Source organism: Lynx canadensis, chromosome A1 (genome assembly GCF_007474595.2).
Source record: "Lynx canadensis isolate LIC74 chromosome A1, mLynCan4.pri.v2, whole genome shotgun sequence".
NCBI classification, from domain to species: domain Eukaryota; kingdom Metazoa; phylum Chordata; class Mammalia; order Carnivora; family Felidae; genus Lynx; species Lynx canadensis.
This window is the reverse complement of record NC_044303.2, coordinates 195,820,627-195,837,479: the sequence shown is the minus strand read 5'-3', so window position 1 is coordinate 195,837,479 and position 16,853 is coordinate 195,820,627. Positions and strand designations below refer to the sequence as shown.

The 16,853-nt window shown below is 49.0% G+C and overlaps 1 protein-coding gene across 1 annotated transcript; it reads right to left on the bottom strand.

The window, feature by feature from the left end:
- Positions 1-2,816: 2,816 nt before the first annotated feature.
- On the bottom strand, positions 2,817-16,191 carry ATOX1 (antioxidant 1 copper chaperone). Its single transcript, XM_030328899.1, has 4 exons — positions 16,103-16,191; positions 8,611-8,686; positions 5,288-5,456; positions 2,817-2,955 (listed from the first exon to the last, which is right to left on the bottom strand). The coding sequence occupies exons 1-3, from the start codon at positions 16,106-16,108 to the stop codon at positions 5,332-5,334; spliced, it is 207 nt and encodes a 68-aa protein (XP_030184759.1). The 5' UTR covers positions 16,109-16,191; the 3' UTR covers positions 2,817-2,955; positions 5,288-5,331.
- Positions 16,192-16,853: the final 662 nt, after the last annotated feature.

The following is a 16,853-nucleotide window of genomic DNA, read 5'->3' as shown; positions in this document are numbered from 1 at the left end:
CAGTAATTGTGACAGAAAGCAGAATGGTAGTTGCTTGGGGTGGAGAGAGGGATGGGAGGGATGGCCAAGGGACCTGAGGAAACTTTCTAGGGTGACATAGTCCCTATCTTGGTTGTGGTGATGGTTTCATGAGTGTGTGAAAAAATCAGACGTGCAAGGGGCGCCTGGGTGGCTCAGTCAGTTAAGCATCCAACTTGAGAATTAAAAAGAAGAAAAGAAAAGAAAAAAAGGAGGTGAAATAGGGGAATGGGGATTAAAGAGTATACTTTCCGTGATGAAATGAAATGAAACGAAATGAAAAAAAAAGAGAGAGAGAGAGCATCCAAATCTTGATTTTAACCCAGGTCACGGTCTCACGGTTCATGAGATTGAGCCCCGCACTGGACTCTGCCCTGATGGCAGGGAGCTTGCTTGGGGATTCTCTCTCTCCCTCTCTCTGCCCCTCCCCAACTCTATAAATAAATAAATTAATTAATTAATAGTTAAAAAAATCATACACTTAGAATGTATGCAATTTATTGAATGGAATTATACCTCGACGACGCTGTTCTTTTAAAACACATTCGAAAGCAAAAATCTTGTATTTAACAGGAGGCAGAGACAGGGGACTTGCTTGAGCTCACTCAGCATGTGGAGGGGCTCCCTCTGTGGCCCACACCACCATGGGGGTTACAGCCTCGCTCGGGTCCAGCCCCCAGGCTCTGCCTCCAGCACTGCAGCCGCAAACGGCTTCTCTGCAACCGTGGGCTCTGTCTGCACTGGACAAACCAAGGCTTTGGCCACAGGATGGGCAGGTTGACCGAGGCAAAGTGGCTGGGAGCTTTACCCCACCGGTCCCAGAAACCATGACAACGACAGTTCCTGGGAACCCCCAGGGGTCACTCTAGACTGCTGTACTCACAACCTGGGACCTTGACAAAAATGCGAGCCTGCGGAAAAGGACCAGACCAGGCAACCTTCTCCTCTGAAGGATGAACTCAGTGTCAACTGTGCACCTACTGCGTCCCGGTCCGCTCTCTCATGTGGATCAGAGGATAGAGTGACATTAATGTAAGGGCATGGCACTCAGTAAACATCCCCCCAAGGGTACCTATTACACAGCCATCAAATATCCCCAGTGCCTTTTCTCTGCTTGGCCTGATCCTTGAGGGCAGGAAAGACACGTGGACAAAAAGCTTTGTCAAAACACTGAAGCTGGTGGGATAAATGCCGTGAGGGCCAAGAGAAGAAATAAATTACTTCCAGTTGTGGAGAGGTTTCGTGGAGGCTGTGGTATGTAAGGGAGGGAAAGGAATTTGTACATGGAGACAGGATGGGGGTGGGGAGGGGAGGGCAGCACAGACCCAAGCGAGACACCTAGGGGACACCTAGGGGACACAGGAGTGGCCCGGCTGCAGCAAGGGCTGCAGGGTCAGGTTCTGGAAGAAGCACCCCAATAGTATGCAGACACATCGGCTCCCCGCTCCCACCCCTGCAGAGGCCCACACTCTGCTGTGTGATCTTACTTGCTCCATGGACGGCCAGCTGGGCTGCTGGTAGGCGTGGCAGCTTCCCCAGCTCTTCTGGAGCCTCAGAGATCGAACCTGAGGGCCTCAGCTGGAAACTGGGTGGGGAAGAACTCCTCCAAGGGCCACTCGTCCTAGGCAGCCACGGGGCCTCAATCCTGGGGTGTTCCCAATGGGCCAGCCAGCCTGAACCTGGTCTCCTGGGAGACCGTGAAAACGGAAAAACCCTCAAGTTCATCCCCCCAGAACCCACAGGATGGGTCTTAAACTCCTGCTGTCAAGCCCAAATGACACTGCCATCTGGTGGCCAAAGAGCCAGACACCATGAGGGTTGGCAGAGGCCCTGGGCTGAGGGCCACAAAGGCACAAATGGTGGAGACTTGTTTAATAACTGCATAATGGGACCAAAATTTTGCTCTCACACAGTCTAGAGTTGAAACAAAGTCTTATATAAGTCTGGCTACCAAGTTCCCTGAGTTGAAGGCATTATGAGTGTGCAGAAGAGGACGCTGCCTCTGAGATTAGGTGACCGATCTAAGGTGACAGCTGGGTCTCCTCCATGCGTGCCCCATAAATGGTTAAAGCCTTTCTCAGCGTGTGTTACCCAAGACCCTTTCCGAAGGCAAAGGCAGAAAAAACTATTTCCAGGAGATGCCTTTTTCTCTTTCACTTACAATCGTATGGTGAAATTTTCCAGAACCTGAACGACATACAGTGGCTTCATCTAGTCCCGAAGGCTAATTAATGGGAGGTGTGCTTGTGTATTCTTGCGTGTCACAAATTTGTTTTCATTTCTAATATGGCACAACGTATAGAGCCAAAAGCTCTCTGAGGAACTCAATAATTTTTAAGAGTCTGAGACGTGTACAGAAACGTATTTTTCTTTTAATAAAATAAAGCTACACACACTAAAACATTCCCTTTGTTTTGACATAATGGCCCAGCTGGGAGGTACCGGAGCTTGGACTCTATCCCAGGCAGTCTGTCTTGAAGCCTCTAGCCACTATTCTTACTGTTTAAGATTTAACATCCTTGAAATGCAATGCACTTAAGGATGGACAGAAGTCTTTCAAAATATTGAAAATAAAGGGGATCGCCAATCTGGCCCAACATCTTCACTTTACAGATGAGGAAAAGTGAAGCCCGGAGAGGGGAAGTGACTTGCCAAAGGTCACAGAGCAAAGAATCAGAATCTGCCAGGCCTCTTGCTCCCGGTTGCGAGCTCTTAGAACTCCAACCCAAGAAAGCATTGTAATTACCTTTTCCACAGCATGTGAACGAGTAACATGCAGACATTGCAAGAGACAACACTTCCAACCAAAGTGGCTCGATTTTATTGCAGGGAAGGTAGGGAGGAGCAGAGCAAGTGAGGGTCTCTGTGGGAACCCCCATTGCCGAGTAGGACTGCCAGGCCCCAGGTCTGTCTGGAAGGCAGGAGAGGATCAGCGACCTGGAAGAGAGGAGAAATTAGGTGGGGCAAGAGTGCCATCTGCTGTGCACATGGAGGCATTGCAAAGCAGTAGAGGTTCACTAAGAGGCAGCTGTGGGGGTGCACACCCCGCCAACTAAGTCTGTTATTCTGGGTTGGCTGGAACGCATTAACCTAGCTCAGCCAATCACCACCGAGGCCTTTCTGGGAAACTTCCAGGACTGCTGGGATGGAACTCCCTGTCCTGTTTTAATTCACGTTGGGAAGGCAGTGAACAAAATCACAAGCAAACAAATCTGCCAAGGAACAGATAGTCGAGGTGACTTTGTAACCAAGAAATGCTGGGGCGCCTGGGTGGCTCAGTCGGTTGAGCCTCCGACTTCAGCTCAGGTCATGATCTCACAGTTTGTGGGTTCAAGCCTCGCGTTGGGCTCTGTGCTGACAGCTCGGAGCCTGGAGCCTGCTTCGGATTTGGTGTCTCCCTCTCTCTCTGCCCCCACCCGGCTCACACCCTCTCTCTCTTTTTCTCAAAAATAAATAAACATAAAAAATTGTTTAAGAAATGCTCTCTCTGATTCCCAAACCTGGCTTCAAATCTGTCACTGGAGAACCTCTTAAAACAGACTGAGGCAGATGCTGCAGGGATGTGTGGGGTAGAGTTCACTTGATAGGTGATTCTCACCGAAAATCTGTGCATCTGAGTCTTTCCACACAACACGTGTTTGCTCACACACGCCCAGATAAAATTAGCTGCTATCCAGAATTTGCTTCAAAATGGCGGGGGTGAGGGGGGGTGGGTACGGTTGGTGGAGCATAGCTGAGACAACGATGGCAAGGACTTATAATTGGATCTGGGTGATGGTAGATAGGGATTCATTTTCCTACTCATACATTTAAAATTTGCATAATAAAAAAGCAAAGATAAATAAGTTAATTAAAAACCATGAGAATTATTCAGCCACAGAAAGGAATAAAGTACTGATACATGCTAGGGCTCGGATGAATCCTGAAAATATTACACTAATGGAAATCGTATGGTTCCCCCCCCACCTTTATTTATTTATTTATTTATTTATTTATTTATTTATTTACTTTGAGAAAGAGCACACACAGGAGGGGCAGAGAAAGGAGAGAGAGAATCCCAAGTAGGCTCTGCACTGTCAGCACAGAGCCTGATGCTGGGCTCCAACTCTCGAACCGCGAGATCATGACCTGGGGCCGAAACCAGGAGTCAAACACCCAACTGACTGAGCCACCCAGAAACCACCCTTCGTATGGCTTCTCTTAAATGAAACATCCAGAATAGGCAAATCACAGAGGCAGAAGGCCGATTAGTGGTTCCCAGGGGCTGGGAGGGGGGGCGTGTAGAGTGACTACTTAATGGGTTTGGGGCATTTTTCTGGGGTGATAAAGCTTTGAAACTAGAGAGTTGCACAACATCCTGAACACAGTGGATGCCACTAAGTGGTACACTTCAGCGGTGTCCGGGTTGGTTTCAGCTCAGGTCATGATCTCACAGTTCGTGAATTCGAGCCCCACATCACTGGGCTCTGTACTGAAAGGTGGAGCCTGCTTAAGATTCTCAACCTCTCTCTGCCCCCAGCCCTGTGTGCGCACACACGCTCTCTCTCCCTCAAATAAAAAATAACTTCTTTTCTGATTTGGGATGCCTTTCATCCCGCCTCTGCCGCTCGCCTGTGCGTGGCTGGGATCACGTCACTTTCCCTCTCCAGCCTTGTGTTTCTCAACGGCGCTGAGAGCACTGATCCACATCAGGGACGTGGCAATCACTGGAACTGAAACACCAAAGGCACTACCTGGGCAGTGACAGCTAGGGAGGGCCGTGCTGTGGAGGATTCTGAAGCTGTGGCTGGGCACAGAGGGAAGGAGTGTTGGCTCCATAAATCACGTCTATCTGGTTCCACGGTGAACGATTCTGGCACAGGGCACCTTACGTGCCTCTCTGCATTGTGTAAAATTAAAGGGGGCATCCAGCTTGGACACGAGGATTGTTTTTGTACTCATCTGGGCAGAGGGCACGGTCAGGAAGCTGACAGCCGTTCCGAGTGGGAAGAGAGACCAAGTTGAATTAACTTACCTGGTCAGTGCACAGGAGCATGAGACCCAGGGCACAGGCGTCCTCTCGGATGGGACAGTTTATCAAAGCATTGCTCAGGGTCATATGCTCTATACTTAAACCCCGCTGATCATGAGATGCACTCCCCAAGTCATAAAAGAGACCCTGGGAGACATCTAACACAGTGCTCTGTGTGCCCTAGGAAGGCTGTGAGGATTCCTGAACTTAGGATTTGCATTAGATAATGAAATATTTTGTACAAGGGGCCTCACCCACCTGCCCCCGTTGGTCCATCTTGGGCCCAGGGGTCCAGGCCCTCATTACTTGGGGCCGAGGTAGGAAACAGCTTTTCCTGTTTTTCCCAGCGTCTCCAGCAGAAGGTCCACGCTGTGCTCAGAGTTGATGCAAACCTTCTTGTTGGGTAGGTCAATGTCAAACTCAACTCCTGCAGGAAGAGGAAGTCAGGGGTGTGGGGAGGAAGCAGAGATCATCCCAGTCAGAGCAAGAAAGAGTCCAGGCTACAAAATCCTTATTCACAACCGCCTTCCCCTTTCCTCCACACCAGGTGCCAGCAAAATCTTAGGGCCAGAGGACATGTGTTACGCATTTTGGGCCACGTGGACTCAGCTGCATATTCTTCTCTGTGTGTATTGCTTTTACAGTCCTTTAAAAATGTAAAAAACCAGGGCACTTGGGTGGCTCAGCCGGTTAAGCATCTAACTCTAGGTTTCAGCTCAGGTCATGTTCTCACAGTTTGTGAGGTCGAGCTCTGCGTCAGGCTCTGCGCTGACAGCACGGAGCCAACCTGGGATTCTCTCTCTCTCAGAAAAAAATAAATAAACTTTAAAAAAATGCAAAAACCATTTTCAGCTGTACAAAAACAGACTGTTGGCCAGATTTGGCCCATGGGCTGTAGTTTGCCAATCCCTACTCTAGATTGGGCTTCTTTCAAGATTTTTTTCTTCTTTTTAATTTCAAAAGTAAAATACAGGTATGCCTGGGTGGCTCAGTCGGTTAAGTGTCCAACTCGTTTTTTTTTCTTTTTAATGTTTTTTTAATTTATTTTTGAAGGAGAGAGAGAGAGAGAGAGAGAGAGAGAGAGAGCGAGCATGAGCGGGGGAGGAGCAGAGAGAGAGGGAGACACAGAATTCGAAGCCGGCTCCAGGCTCTATGCTGTCAGCACAGAGCCTGACGCGGGGCTCAAACTCACGAAACGCGAGATCATGACCTGAGCCGAAGTCAGACGCTCAACCGACTGAGCCACCCAGGCGCCCCTAAGTCTCCAACTCTTGATGTCAGCTCAAGTCATAATCTCACAGTTTGTGAGATCAAGCCTCATTTCGGGCTCTGCACTCGCAGGGTGGAGCCTGCTTGGGATTTTCTCTCACCCTCTCTCTCTGCCCCTCCTCACCCTCTCAAATAAATAAACTAAAAAAAAAAAAAAAGTAATAATACAGATACACCATTCAAAAAAGGCAAACGTGTCTGAAAAAAACTAGAGCGTAAGGCTCCCTACTATCTCCTACCTCCAGAAGTCACTACAAACAGCACGGCATCTACCCAGTCTTTTTTGCAGACAGACAAATGAAAAATAATTCCCCCAAAGGGCATCATACTGTATACACAGGTCTTGCTATATTTCACTTTCCGATGTCCGGGATACCTTGCTCATCTTAGTATACACAGACTTACATCATTTTTTAGCAGCTACACTGCATTCCCCAGTGTGGATGTACCATACACCCACTCAGTCCCCTGCTGAGGGACACTGACATTGCTGCCTCCAATTTTGCACTATTATCACACAATGGCTGCAGTAAACACACTTGAGCATAGCTTATAAAACTTGTCCAACTATTTCTTTTTTTTTTTAATTTTTTTTTAACGCTTATTTGTTTTTGAGACAGAGAGAGACAGAGCATGAACGGGAGAGGGACAGAGAGAGAGGGAGACACAGAATGTGAAGCAGGCTCCAGGCTCTGAGCTGTCAGCACAGAGCCTAACGCGGGGCTTGAACTCATGAACCGTGAGATCATGACCTGATCTGAAGTCAGACACTTAACCGACTGAGCCACCCAGGCACAGGATTTTATCATAATGTCTGAATTTGTACCTAATGGATACCAAGGGAGAAAAAAAAAAAAAATGCAATGTGTCCTTGCTACACGCTGGATTTTTGTCTTTCATTTCAGAAGTGTCTCCCTCCTCTTTGGAATAAATATTTTGGTGGCATCGTAGAGCTGAAGGAAACTCTGGGGTCATCTAATCCAGTGGGTTTCAAACTGTTTTTCCTGCAGCCCAGATTCCAGGTCGGGTGTCAAGAGTGACATAGACCCACCCTCCCTTCATCCGGAGTGTGCCTCTTGGTATCCGAGGGGCTTCTGAGCAGTTTCATTCTTAAAATATCCACGGTGAAAGCTGACACAGGCTGACAGGCCCATACCACAGCTGGGGAAACTCAGGCCCCCGGGAGAAGAGGCCACAGTTACACAAGAAAAGTCAGCAGTCACGTTTTCCCCACTGCTTCAGATGCTTTCAAGCTAAGATTCCAGTTTAAGGGACTCGAAACCAGCCATTGACTCACTTCGGGCAAGTCACTTCCCCTCTTGGGCACTGGTGTCAACATCCCCATTCCACAGATGGAAAGGACAGCTCAGAGGAAATGTTCCAAGTGCTAGTGAGAGCACATCCATGTGGAAGCCCTCTGAAAACCGGGTATTATCTAGGGTCGTAAAAATGAAAATCTTATCAAGAAATAAAATAAAACTAATTACCTCATGGAGCCCCAGGGCCAGATCCCAGCCCTCTCTGGGCTTCAGTTTCCCCAGCTGAGAACTGAGGAGGCTGGACGAGAATAATCGTTTTCTTTTTTATTTATTTTTTAACGTTTGTTTATTTTGAGACAGAGATAGAACATGAGCGGGGGAGGGGCAGAGAGTGAGGGAGACACAGAATCCAAACCAGGCCCCAGGCTCTGAGCTGTCAGCGCTGAGCCCGACGCGGGGCTCGAACTCATGGACCGCGAGATCATGGCCTGAGCCAAAGTCGGACGCTTGACTGACTGAGCCACCCAGGCACCCTGAAAGTAATCACTTTCTAAATACGTCCAAAAGGGGTGTGTTAGGAGTTCTGCACGACTTGAGCCAAAGTTTATTTTTTTTTAATATTACAATTTTAAAAACGTTAATAGAAAATGACACTCAAATGTATCTTATCAAAAGTTACCACACTGAAGATCACCAATGTATTAACTTGTTCTGCCAGGACTCTGAGCTAGATTGTGGGGCCAAATCCCAGCTCTGCCACTTACTGTGTGATCTCAGCCACACTGCTTAACCTCTCTGAACTTCAGTTCCTCCTGCTTATAATGGAGATAGTCCAAGAAGCTACCGAAATGGTTGTGGTGACAGGTAGATGACTTGATCCTCAGAAGCCACTAAGCAGAATATTTGACACATGCTAAGTACTCACTACATCGTAGTTTTACTGTTGCTATCAGCTTCAACTCAAGCTTCTGCCCCACCTCTGCATGCACTTGAGCATGACAGAAGTGCCTCGGTCTCCCCCACCTTGCTCCTAACCCTGGGCCGCTCACTCACCTCCCAGCTTGTTGAGCACCCGACTGACCGCATTGGAGCAGCCTTCACAGGTCATGTCCACAGAGAACTCGTGTTTCTAAAACAGACAAAGGGGACATGAGCTAAGTCGTGCAGAGCGACCCACATACCCCAGCAGTGCGCGGGTCCACCCAGAGACCAAGACAAAGGGCAGAGAGGGCAAGATCTGTCATCAGACTCACCAGTGGCCTGGTTCTGAGCCCTTCTAGTAAACTGTAAAGTGGAGGAAGGAAGGGTTTCTCCATCTTACAGGTTGTTGTATTAAATGAGGTAATCCATATAAATCCGTTAGGAGTGTCTAACACACGATGAGTAGAACCACGTGAGAAGCTAGTTTCAAATGTTGGTTTCTAGTCTTACCTTCAAAATCTTGATTCTTGAGTTATGGGGTTGTCTCAAGACATTGATAACTCTGATATGGGGTGGGCCCACGCACTCTGAGCAATGCTGATCTGGTGGTCTTATCTACGCATCGGAAGATCACCTTCTGCATTAGAATCCCTTGAGAACTTCCAAAAACCACCAGTTCTGATCAACAAGTCTGGGCTGGGGCGTCTGTTGTGGCTAATAAGCTTCCCTGGTGTTTGGATACACAGAGCTCACTGTTGTCATCCACATGCCTCACTGCCAGAGGCAGCCCCTGAGTCCTGGGAAGGGAAGGGATTTGCCTGGGCTCCCAGTGAGTTGGAGGCCGGGCCAGTAAGGGGACCCAGACTCCTGGACTCTTCATACAGGCTCAACATCCTATAGTCTCCAGGGTATCTGACAAACCAAGTGCATGAAGGCAAGCTTTGTTCAGTTCATTGCCACAATCCAATACTTGAACAGTGAGTGCCTGGCACAGAGTAGGTGCTTGAGTTGAGTGAATGGATGATTGACACAGCTGGTTGACAGTCTCTGGGTCCTTCCTTTGCTTTCAGACAAGGATTACTTATACCAATACATCCTTTATTTTAAAATCTCTGAAAATAAGATGAGCTTCAGTTCCCAGGTCTAGCACTTACAAGCTGTATGACTAAGTTACTGAACTCCTCTTGCCTTGGTTTCTACATCTGCAAAATGGGGATGAGAGTCCCTTTCCAGGTTAGTGAATGGGACAAACATTTTAAGTGTGCTGGCCAGCATCCAAGATGGCCCCAGTGATCTCCAAGTCCTGAGTATTTATGCCCTTGAGAAGTCCCATTCCACTATGTCTCAGGGCTGGGTGTCCAGTAGAATATGGTTGAAGTGATGTTATGTGACTTCTGAGACTAGGTCATAAAAGACATTGTGGCTACTCCCTTGCTCTCTCTCTGGGATCATTCGCTCTGGAGGAAGCTGGCTGCGACATCTTTTTTTTTTTAATTTTAGGTGTGGGGAGGGGAAGAGAGACAGAAAGTAGGAGAGAGAATCCTAAGCAGGCTACACACACAGTGCGGAGCCCGACACGGGGTTCGATCTCACTACGGTGAGACCATGACCTGAGCCGAAATCAAGAGTCGGATGCTTAACCCAGGTGCCTCTGGCTGCAAAATCTTAAAGACCCTCAAGCAACCCCATAGAGAGGTGCTCATGTTGAGGAACTAAGTCTCCAGCCAACAGCTAGGTGAGGGAGCCATCGTGGAAGCAGATGCTCCTTAAGATGAGTACAGTCTGGGGGCACCTGGGTGGCTCAGTTGGTTGGGCGTCTGACTTTGGCTCAGGTCATGATCTCACAGTCCGTGAGTTCGAGCCCCGCGTTGGGCTCTGTGCTGACATCTCAAAGCCTGGAGCCTGCTTCGGATTCTGTCTCCCTCTCTCTCTGCTCCTCCCCTGCTCATGCTGTCTCTGTCTCAAAAAATAAATAAAAACATTAAAAAAAAAAAAAAAAAAGATGAGTACAGTCTGGGCCAACATCTTCATTACAGCTTCACCAGAGACCTGAGCCAGGAACACCCCACTGAGCTGCTTCCAGATTCCTGACTCTCAGAAACCATGAATTAATGAACATTTATTGTTTTAAACTACCAAGGTTTGAGATAATTACTCAGGAGCAACATATAACTAAAACGTGAAGTAAAGAGGTTGGAGCCTACCAGTAGTTTCCACGGGTGAAAAATTCGTTGTTAGATTATTATTTTTAGTTTGTTCCAATCTTTTTTTTTTTTTTAACTTCAAAAAAAATGGCTACATTTTTCATAGAGCACTTCAAAATATTTCAAATTTGTTATCTCAGTTGGAATTCTGGACACAGCAATGTTTCTTGCTGGAAGACCCCAGGCAAAAATCCCTGTGCCTTACTGGCCCCAGTCAGGGGTATATAATACCTTATCCATACCAAAAAGGTATTAGCCAACTCAAGTTTTCTCAACCTCCGTGCACACAGGAATCACCTGGGGGCTTGAGGACATGGGACTCTGCAGGTGGCTGCCTCAATCTGTATTGAGGCTCTGGGGTGGACCCTGGGCCCCTCCATTTTTAACTCACTGGGGGGGACACCAGGAGGCAAGACCACACCCCTGCAAAAAATTAGACTAATGGCGGTGCCTAGATGGCTCAGTCTGTTGAGTCTCTGACTTCAGTTCAGGTCATGATGTCACGGTTTGTGGGTTTGAGCCCTGCATTGGGCTCTGTGCTGACAGCTCAGAGCCTGGAGCCTGCTTCAGATTCTGTGTGTCTCTCTCTCTGCCCCTCCTCTGCTTGTGCCTTCTCTCGATCAAAAATAAATAAATTTAAAAAAATTGGACTGGGGCGCCTGGGTGGCTGTCGGTTAAGCGTCCGACATCGGCTCAGGTCATAATCTCGCGGTCCGTGAGTTCGAGCCCCGTGTCGGGCCCTGTGCTGACGGCTCAGAGCCTGGAGCCTGTTTCAGATTCTGTGTCTTCCTCTCTCTGACCCTCCCCCATTCATGCTCTGTCTCTCTCTGTCTCAAAAATCAATAAACGTTAAAAAAAATTAAAAAAAAAATTGCACCAATGGCTTCTCAAGCTCTTTCCAAGTCTCAGAACATCTTTGGGTCTGGCTTATCATCATGGGGTCCACGGGAAACTAAGACCAAGAGTTAGGAGTTTGGTTTTCAACTATTTTATTGAGGCCAGATCTGCAAAAACTGCCTTAAAGAAAATGGTCAGTTTTGGGGCGCCTGGGTGGCGCAGTCGGTTAAGCGTCCGACTTCAGCCAGGTCACGATCTCGCAGTCCGTGAGTTCGAGCCCCGCGTCGGGCTCTGGGCTGATGGCTCAGAGTCTGGAGCCTGTTTCCGATTCTGTGTCTCCCTCTCTCTCTGCCCCTCCCCCATTCATGCTCTGTCTCTCTCTGTCCCAAAAATAAATAAACGTTGAAAAAATTAAAAAAAAAAAAAAAAGAAAATGGTCAGTTTTTCTTTTCTTCTAGTTAAACCCCACTCATTCCTTCAGCTTGTTGGAGGACACTATCAGCATGACCTGGGAGCTTGCAAAAATGCAAAATCTTAGGTCCCACCGCAGGCCTCCTGTATCAGAATCTTCATTTTAACAAGACATCCAGGGGGCACCTGGCTGGCTCAGTCAGTGGAATATGTGATTCTTGTTCCCGGGGCGGTGAGTTTTGAGCCCCATGTTGGGTTTTACTTTAAAAATAAAAATAAATAGGGGCGCCTGGGTGGCTCAGTCGGTTGAGCGTCCGACTTCAGCTCAGGTCACAATCTCATGGTGGGTGAGTTCGAGGCCCGCGTCGGGCTCTGGGCTGATGGCCCAGAGCCTGGAGCCTGCTTCCGATTCTGTGTCTCCCTCTCTCTCTGCGCCTCCCCCGTTCATGCTCTGTCTCTCTCTGTCTCAAAAATAAATAAACATTAAAAAAAATAATAATAATAATTTAAAAATAAAAATAAATAAAAATTAAAAAGACACCCAGTTTATTTCTACCCACATTACAGTTTGAGATGCTGTTCTAGAAGGTGAACTGGCAAACTACAGCCTGCCTGTGACCTGGTCTTATGAGGTTTTACTGAAACACAGCTAAGCTCGTTGGTGCACTTTCACGTTGGAATGGCAGAGCTGAGTAGTTGTAATGGACCACGTGGTTCATGAAGCTTAAGGCATTTTTTTTATTTAAAAAAATTTGTTTTAACATTTATTTATTTTTTAGAGACAGAGAGAGGCAGAACATGAGCAGGGGAGGGGGAAAGAGAGAGAGAGATACAGAATCTGAAGGAAGCTCCAGGCTCTGAGCTGTTAGCACAGAGCCCGACGCGGGGCCCAAACTCACGAACTCCAAGACCACGACCTGAGCCGAAGTCAGACGCTCAACCGACTGAGCCACCCAGGTGCCCCAAGCCTAAAGCATTTTTAAGTATTTACCTGGCCCTTTAAGAAAAAGTGTGCTGACCCCTGCTCTAGAATAACCATCAGACAATCGATTTATCGATTGGGTATTTATCAATACCCAATCAAAGCTTTAAAGGGTTCACAAGACCAAGATAATACCTAAATCTATTTATTGAGTGCCCATATGTGCCAAATGCTCTTTGTACGGTATCTTGAGTTAGTCCTCGCTCAGCTTGGAAAAGGAGCTAGTCACCCTGTTTTTCTCCTGAAATTCCCAGGGTTTCACTGAGCTGCCCATGGTCACGTGGTAAGTCTGTGCTGAGGCTTGGGATGTGAACCCAGGCCCTCCTGGCTTCAGGGCCATTTTAGCTGTGGAGCAGCCAACACACTGCCAGGTGCCAGTCCATGACCGTGACTCTCAGCAGGAGCTCTGGGAGTGGGACACCTTGCGAAAAAGCACAAGTTTATGCTGCCCAAGAACCTAAAGTCAACAAACACGGGCAGCTTTCTGCTGCTGACTACAGAGAGCAGGCCCCCTTTCAGCCTCCACAGTACAGAGGTCAGAAGCCAGAAGGCAGCTTCTGGGTGGCAAATGTTACAATTCAGTGCTCTTCTCCTCTAGTCGGAGTTGCAAAAGTCGATTTGGGGGTGGGAGAAAAATCTACTTAATGGGCAGAATATCTATTCTTTACAGAGAAGCCCAAGGCCGGCTGGCCCCCTGTTGCCTCAGTCCCTCAGAGCCTCCCCACATCACCTCTAAGACGGGTCCTTGAAAGCAATGAAAAAAAGTCTAGTAAACTGTACAACTCCTTAATTGAATCTCAGAACTGGAAGGGCAGGAAAGCAGTGGGGTCACATTGTCCAGCCCCCTCCCAGGGAAGGAACTCTTTCTCGAAAATCCAGGCTATTCAGTCTTTTTTTTTTTTTTTTTTTTCAACGTTTATTTATTTTTGGGACAGAGAGAGACAGAGCATGAACGGGGGAGGGGCAGAGAGAGAGGGAGACACAGAATCAGAAACAGGCTCCAGGCTCCGAGCCATCAGCCCAGAGCCTGACGCGGGGCTCGAACTCACGGACCGCGAGATCGTGACCTGGCTGAAGTCGGACGCTTAACCGACTGCGCCACCCAGGCGCCCCCAGGCTATTCAGTCTTTAAGCACAATGTCGATAAGGAGTTTACTAACGCTAATATTTGAGTGCAAACTACATGTTGGGCATTGCTCAAAACCCTCTGTGTGCATTACTGTGTTTAATCACCACAATGTTCCCAGGAGATGGCCTCATTATCCCTTCTTGACAGAAGAGGGAGCTTAAGTTCAGACGTTAGGTCACTCACTCAGGATGACACAGCTAGTGAGTAGCAGGGCCTAGACTGAAAATGTCTCTTCCAAGCATAACCTCTCAACCACTGTGGTCCTTGTTAAAGTGGGGTTAACACTTGCCCACCTATAGGTCCTACCCTATTTGTCCGATGTCTACACAAGAGCTACCATTTCTTGGGGACTAGCTATGTCAGTGGCTATGCTACATATTTTATATTTTACCTGGCATTTTCCCAGGTAATACTAACAATAGTCCTCTGAGATCACGGTTTTTATTCCCATTTTACAGATGAGGAAATCAAGGCACAGAGAGGCAAAGCAACTTGCCTGAGGTCACCCAGTTGACAGGTGAGGGCACAGATTTTTCAGAGGCTTCTGAGATTCCAAGTTTTTGTTGGAGAATCCTCTCGTGTGACACGCTCTTCCCCTCTCAGTTTTGACCACGGGCCCCTGAACTAATACCGCCTTCCTTCAGCTGCTCTTCTTGTGATATGGTGCCTTCATTCTGATCATCCGCTCTGGAGGGTCTTTCGCTTGTCAAAATCCCCAGAAGCGAACCCAGAATAGAGTGATTCTCAAGCTGGCCTTTCCTTCACTGCCACCCCCTACAAAAACCATCACTATCCCAGTCCCAGGGGGATTAATGCTGTCCTCTTAACATTGCTAAAGGCAGATCTGCTCAAGTAGGAGGGCTGATTCTGTCAGGTTCTTTGTCCATACTTTGTGTTGTCTGAGGATTTGTCTCAAGGCACTTGGCAAAACCCTAGGGAAATGACACCTGAGATGTTTGTGGCTTGGCCCAGGGAACTTCTTGCTTACCTGTCAGCTCCCCAAAGCTAGGCTGCTAAGACACAGGGTATCTGTGGGACACATCTGCGTATACTCTCTCTTGAAGCAGAGCCATTAACTAGGCACCCTGGAGGAAATTGGTAAACACCACATGACCCCAACCAGGATCTACAGGATGTAACTGACATCACAGTTTATTCCCAAGCCGGTGTGACCACTTTTGTCTGGCACTTCCCAAGTGATCAGGCCAGGAGAGACTGGGAGACTAAAGATAAGGGGCTTAATCCTGGCTCCACCCAACGCCTCCGAGACCTCCCTCCAGTAAATTACTGGGCTTTTTCTTTTTCTTATCTGTGAAAGTCCTTAATTCCTTATCTACAAAATGAGGCCTTGGGCAACTACGTATGTGCTTTAAGACTGAGTGAACTTCAAAGGCGGGTAAAACCGGCTTATTCCTCCCCAAACTCTGTCATTGAGCAACTGGCAACTTTGAGCAGGTCCCTTAACCTCTCTAGGGCTTAGGGGTTCAGTTTCAAAAAGTGATCTGTAGGAAAGGTTAAAAGCACGGTCTCCATTCAGCGCTGAACTGAAAATCGGCCAGAGTCGGCAGGGGAAGGGAAGGAAACCACGGACCTCTGAAAACCTGCCGCGTCCCGGAGGCCACAGCCACCCTCCCCCTCCCCCTCCCCCCCATCTTCCCCCCTCCCCCATTCCCCCTTTCAGGCCAGGTCCGCCGACCGGCACAAGCAGGGTGAAGGCGCAGGGACTAGACGTCCCAGTTCCAGCTCGCCACCCTCTCGGCGACCGTGCCCTTCCCTGGGTCTCAGTTTCCCCATCTATGCAAGGAAGGGCTGGGCTTGTAACCACTGGAGGCCCGCAGCTCCAATGTCCTGAAGCCTGACTCCTACATAAAACTCCTTTCGGATCGGATTTTCTGGAAGGTCGCAGAAGCTGGGAGTAGATGGGAAGAGAGTGAGAAGAGAGACAATAACTCCGGCTGCGGCCTGAGCCCTTGAAGAGCGACGTGTGGCCGATCGGCGGTGCAGCGGAGGCGCAAGCCGGGGGCCCGGGTCTGCGCGGGGCGGGAGCTAGCAGGCACTTACCGGCATGACTGTGGATGTGGTGGTAGCGACGCCTGGGCTGGCTCTGAGCTCTAGCGCCGCTGTGCTTCCGGGGCTGGGTGCCGAGAAGCGCCGCCCCTCACGCGAAACCCCGCCCCCTTCGCCGCGGCCGGCAGTTAGGCCCCGCCTCCCTGGCCGCGCGGCCGGGAAGCCGCGGGACCGCCGTTGGCCGCCTCTCACCCCTTGAGCGGGCGGGGCTCTGGGATTCCGCACGCTTCTGCAGCCCCCGGGGCCAGCCTGCAACGCCTACAGACCACGTTTAGACCACCTGCTCAGTGTCAGGCCTGTATTAGGGGCTGGGAATACAAGGACCCGGCAGTGAACACGACAAACCCCACACCTCCCTAAAAAGGACAAACATTTCTTGACTCAGTCAATATTGAGTTGAGTCCCATCCGTGAGCCAGCACTGTGTGCTAGGTATCCAAGGCGCAGTAGTGAAAGAGACAGCCTGGCCGGGAGCGGAGGAAGCAGGCGATGAAAATGCAGTGTTAAAGGGATGGACGGTATCACGGGTGCAGAGAAAGGATCTCGAACTGGAGCCTGTTGGGGGGCGGGAGAGGGGTTCTGGCTGACAGTAGGTTTCAGGAGGAGCTAATCTGAGTCAAGGACGGAGAGTACACGTTTATCTGATGAGGGAAGATGAGCTATTTGGGAAGGAGGGAGGCAGAGGGGACAGCAAGTACAAAAGTTGGAAGACAAAGAGTGGGCAGGGCTTGAGAGGCAGTTATTCA

Excerpts from the sequence above, each read along its gene's own strand:
- ATOX1 (XM_030328899.1), bottom strand. Across the intron at positions 5,457-8,610 it reads GGTGCTCAACAAGCTGGGAG|GAGTTGAGTTTGACATTGAC; the intron begins GTGAGTGAGCGG and ends CTCTTCCTGCAG.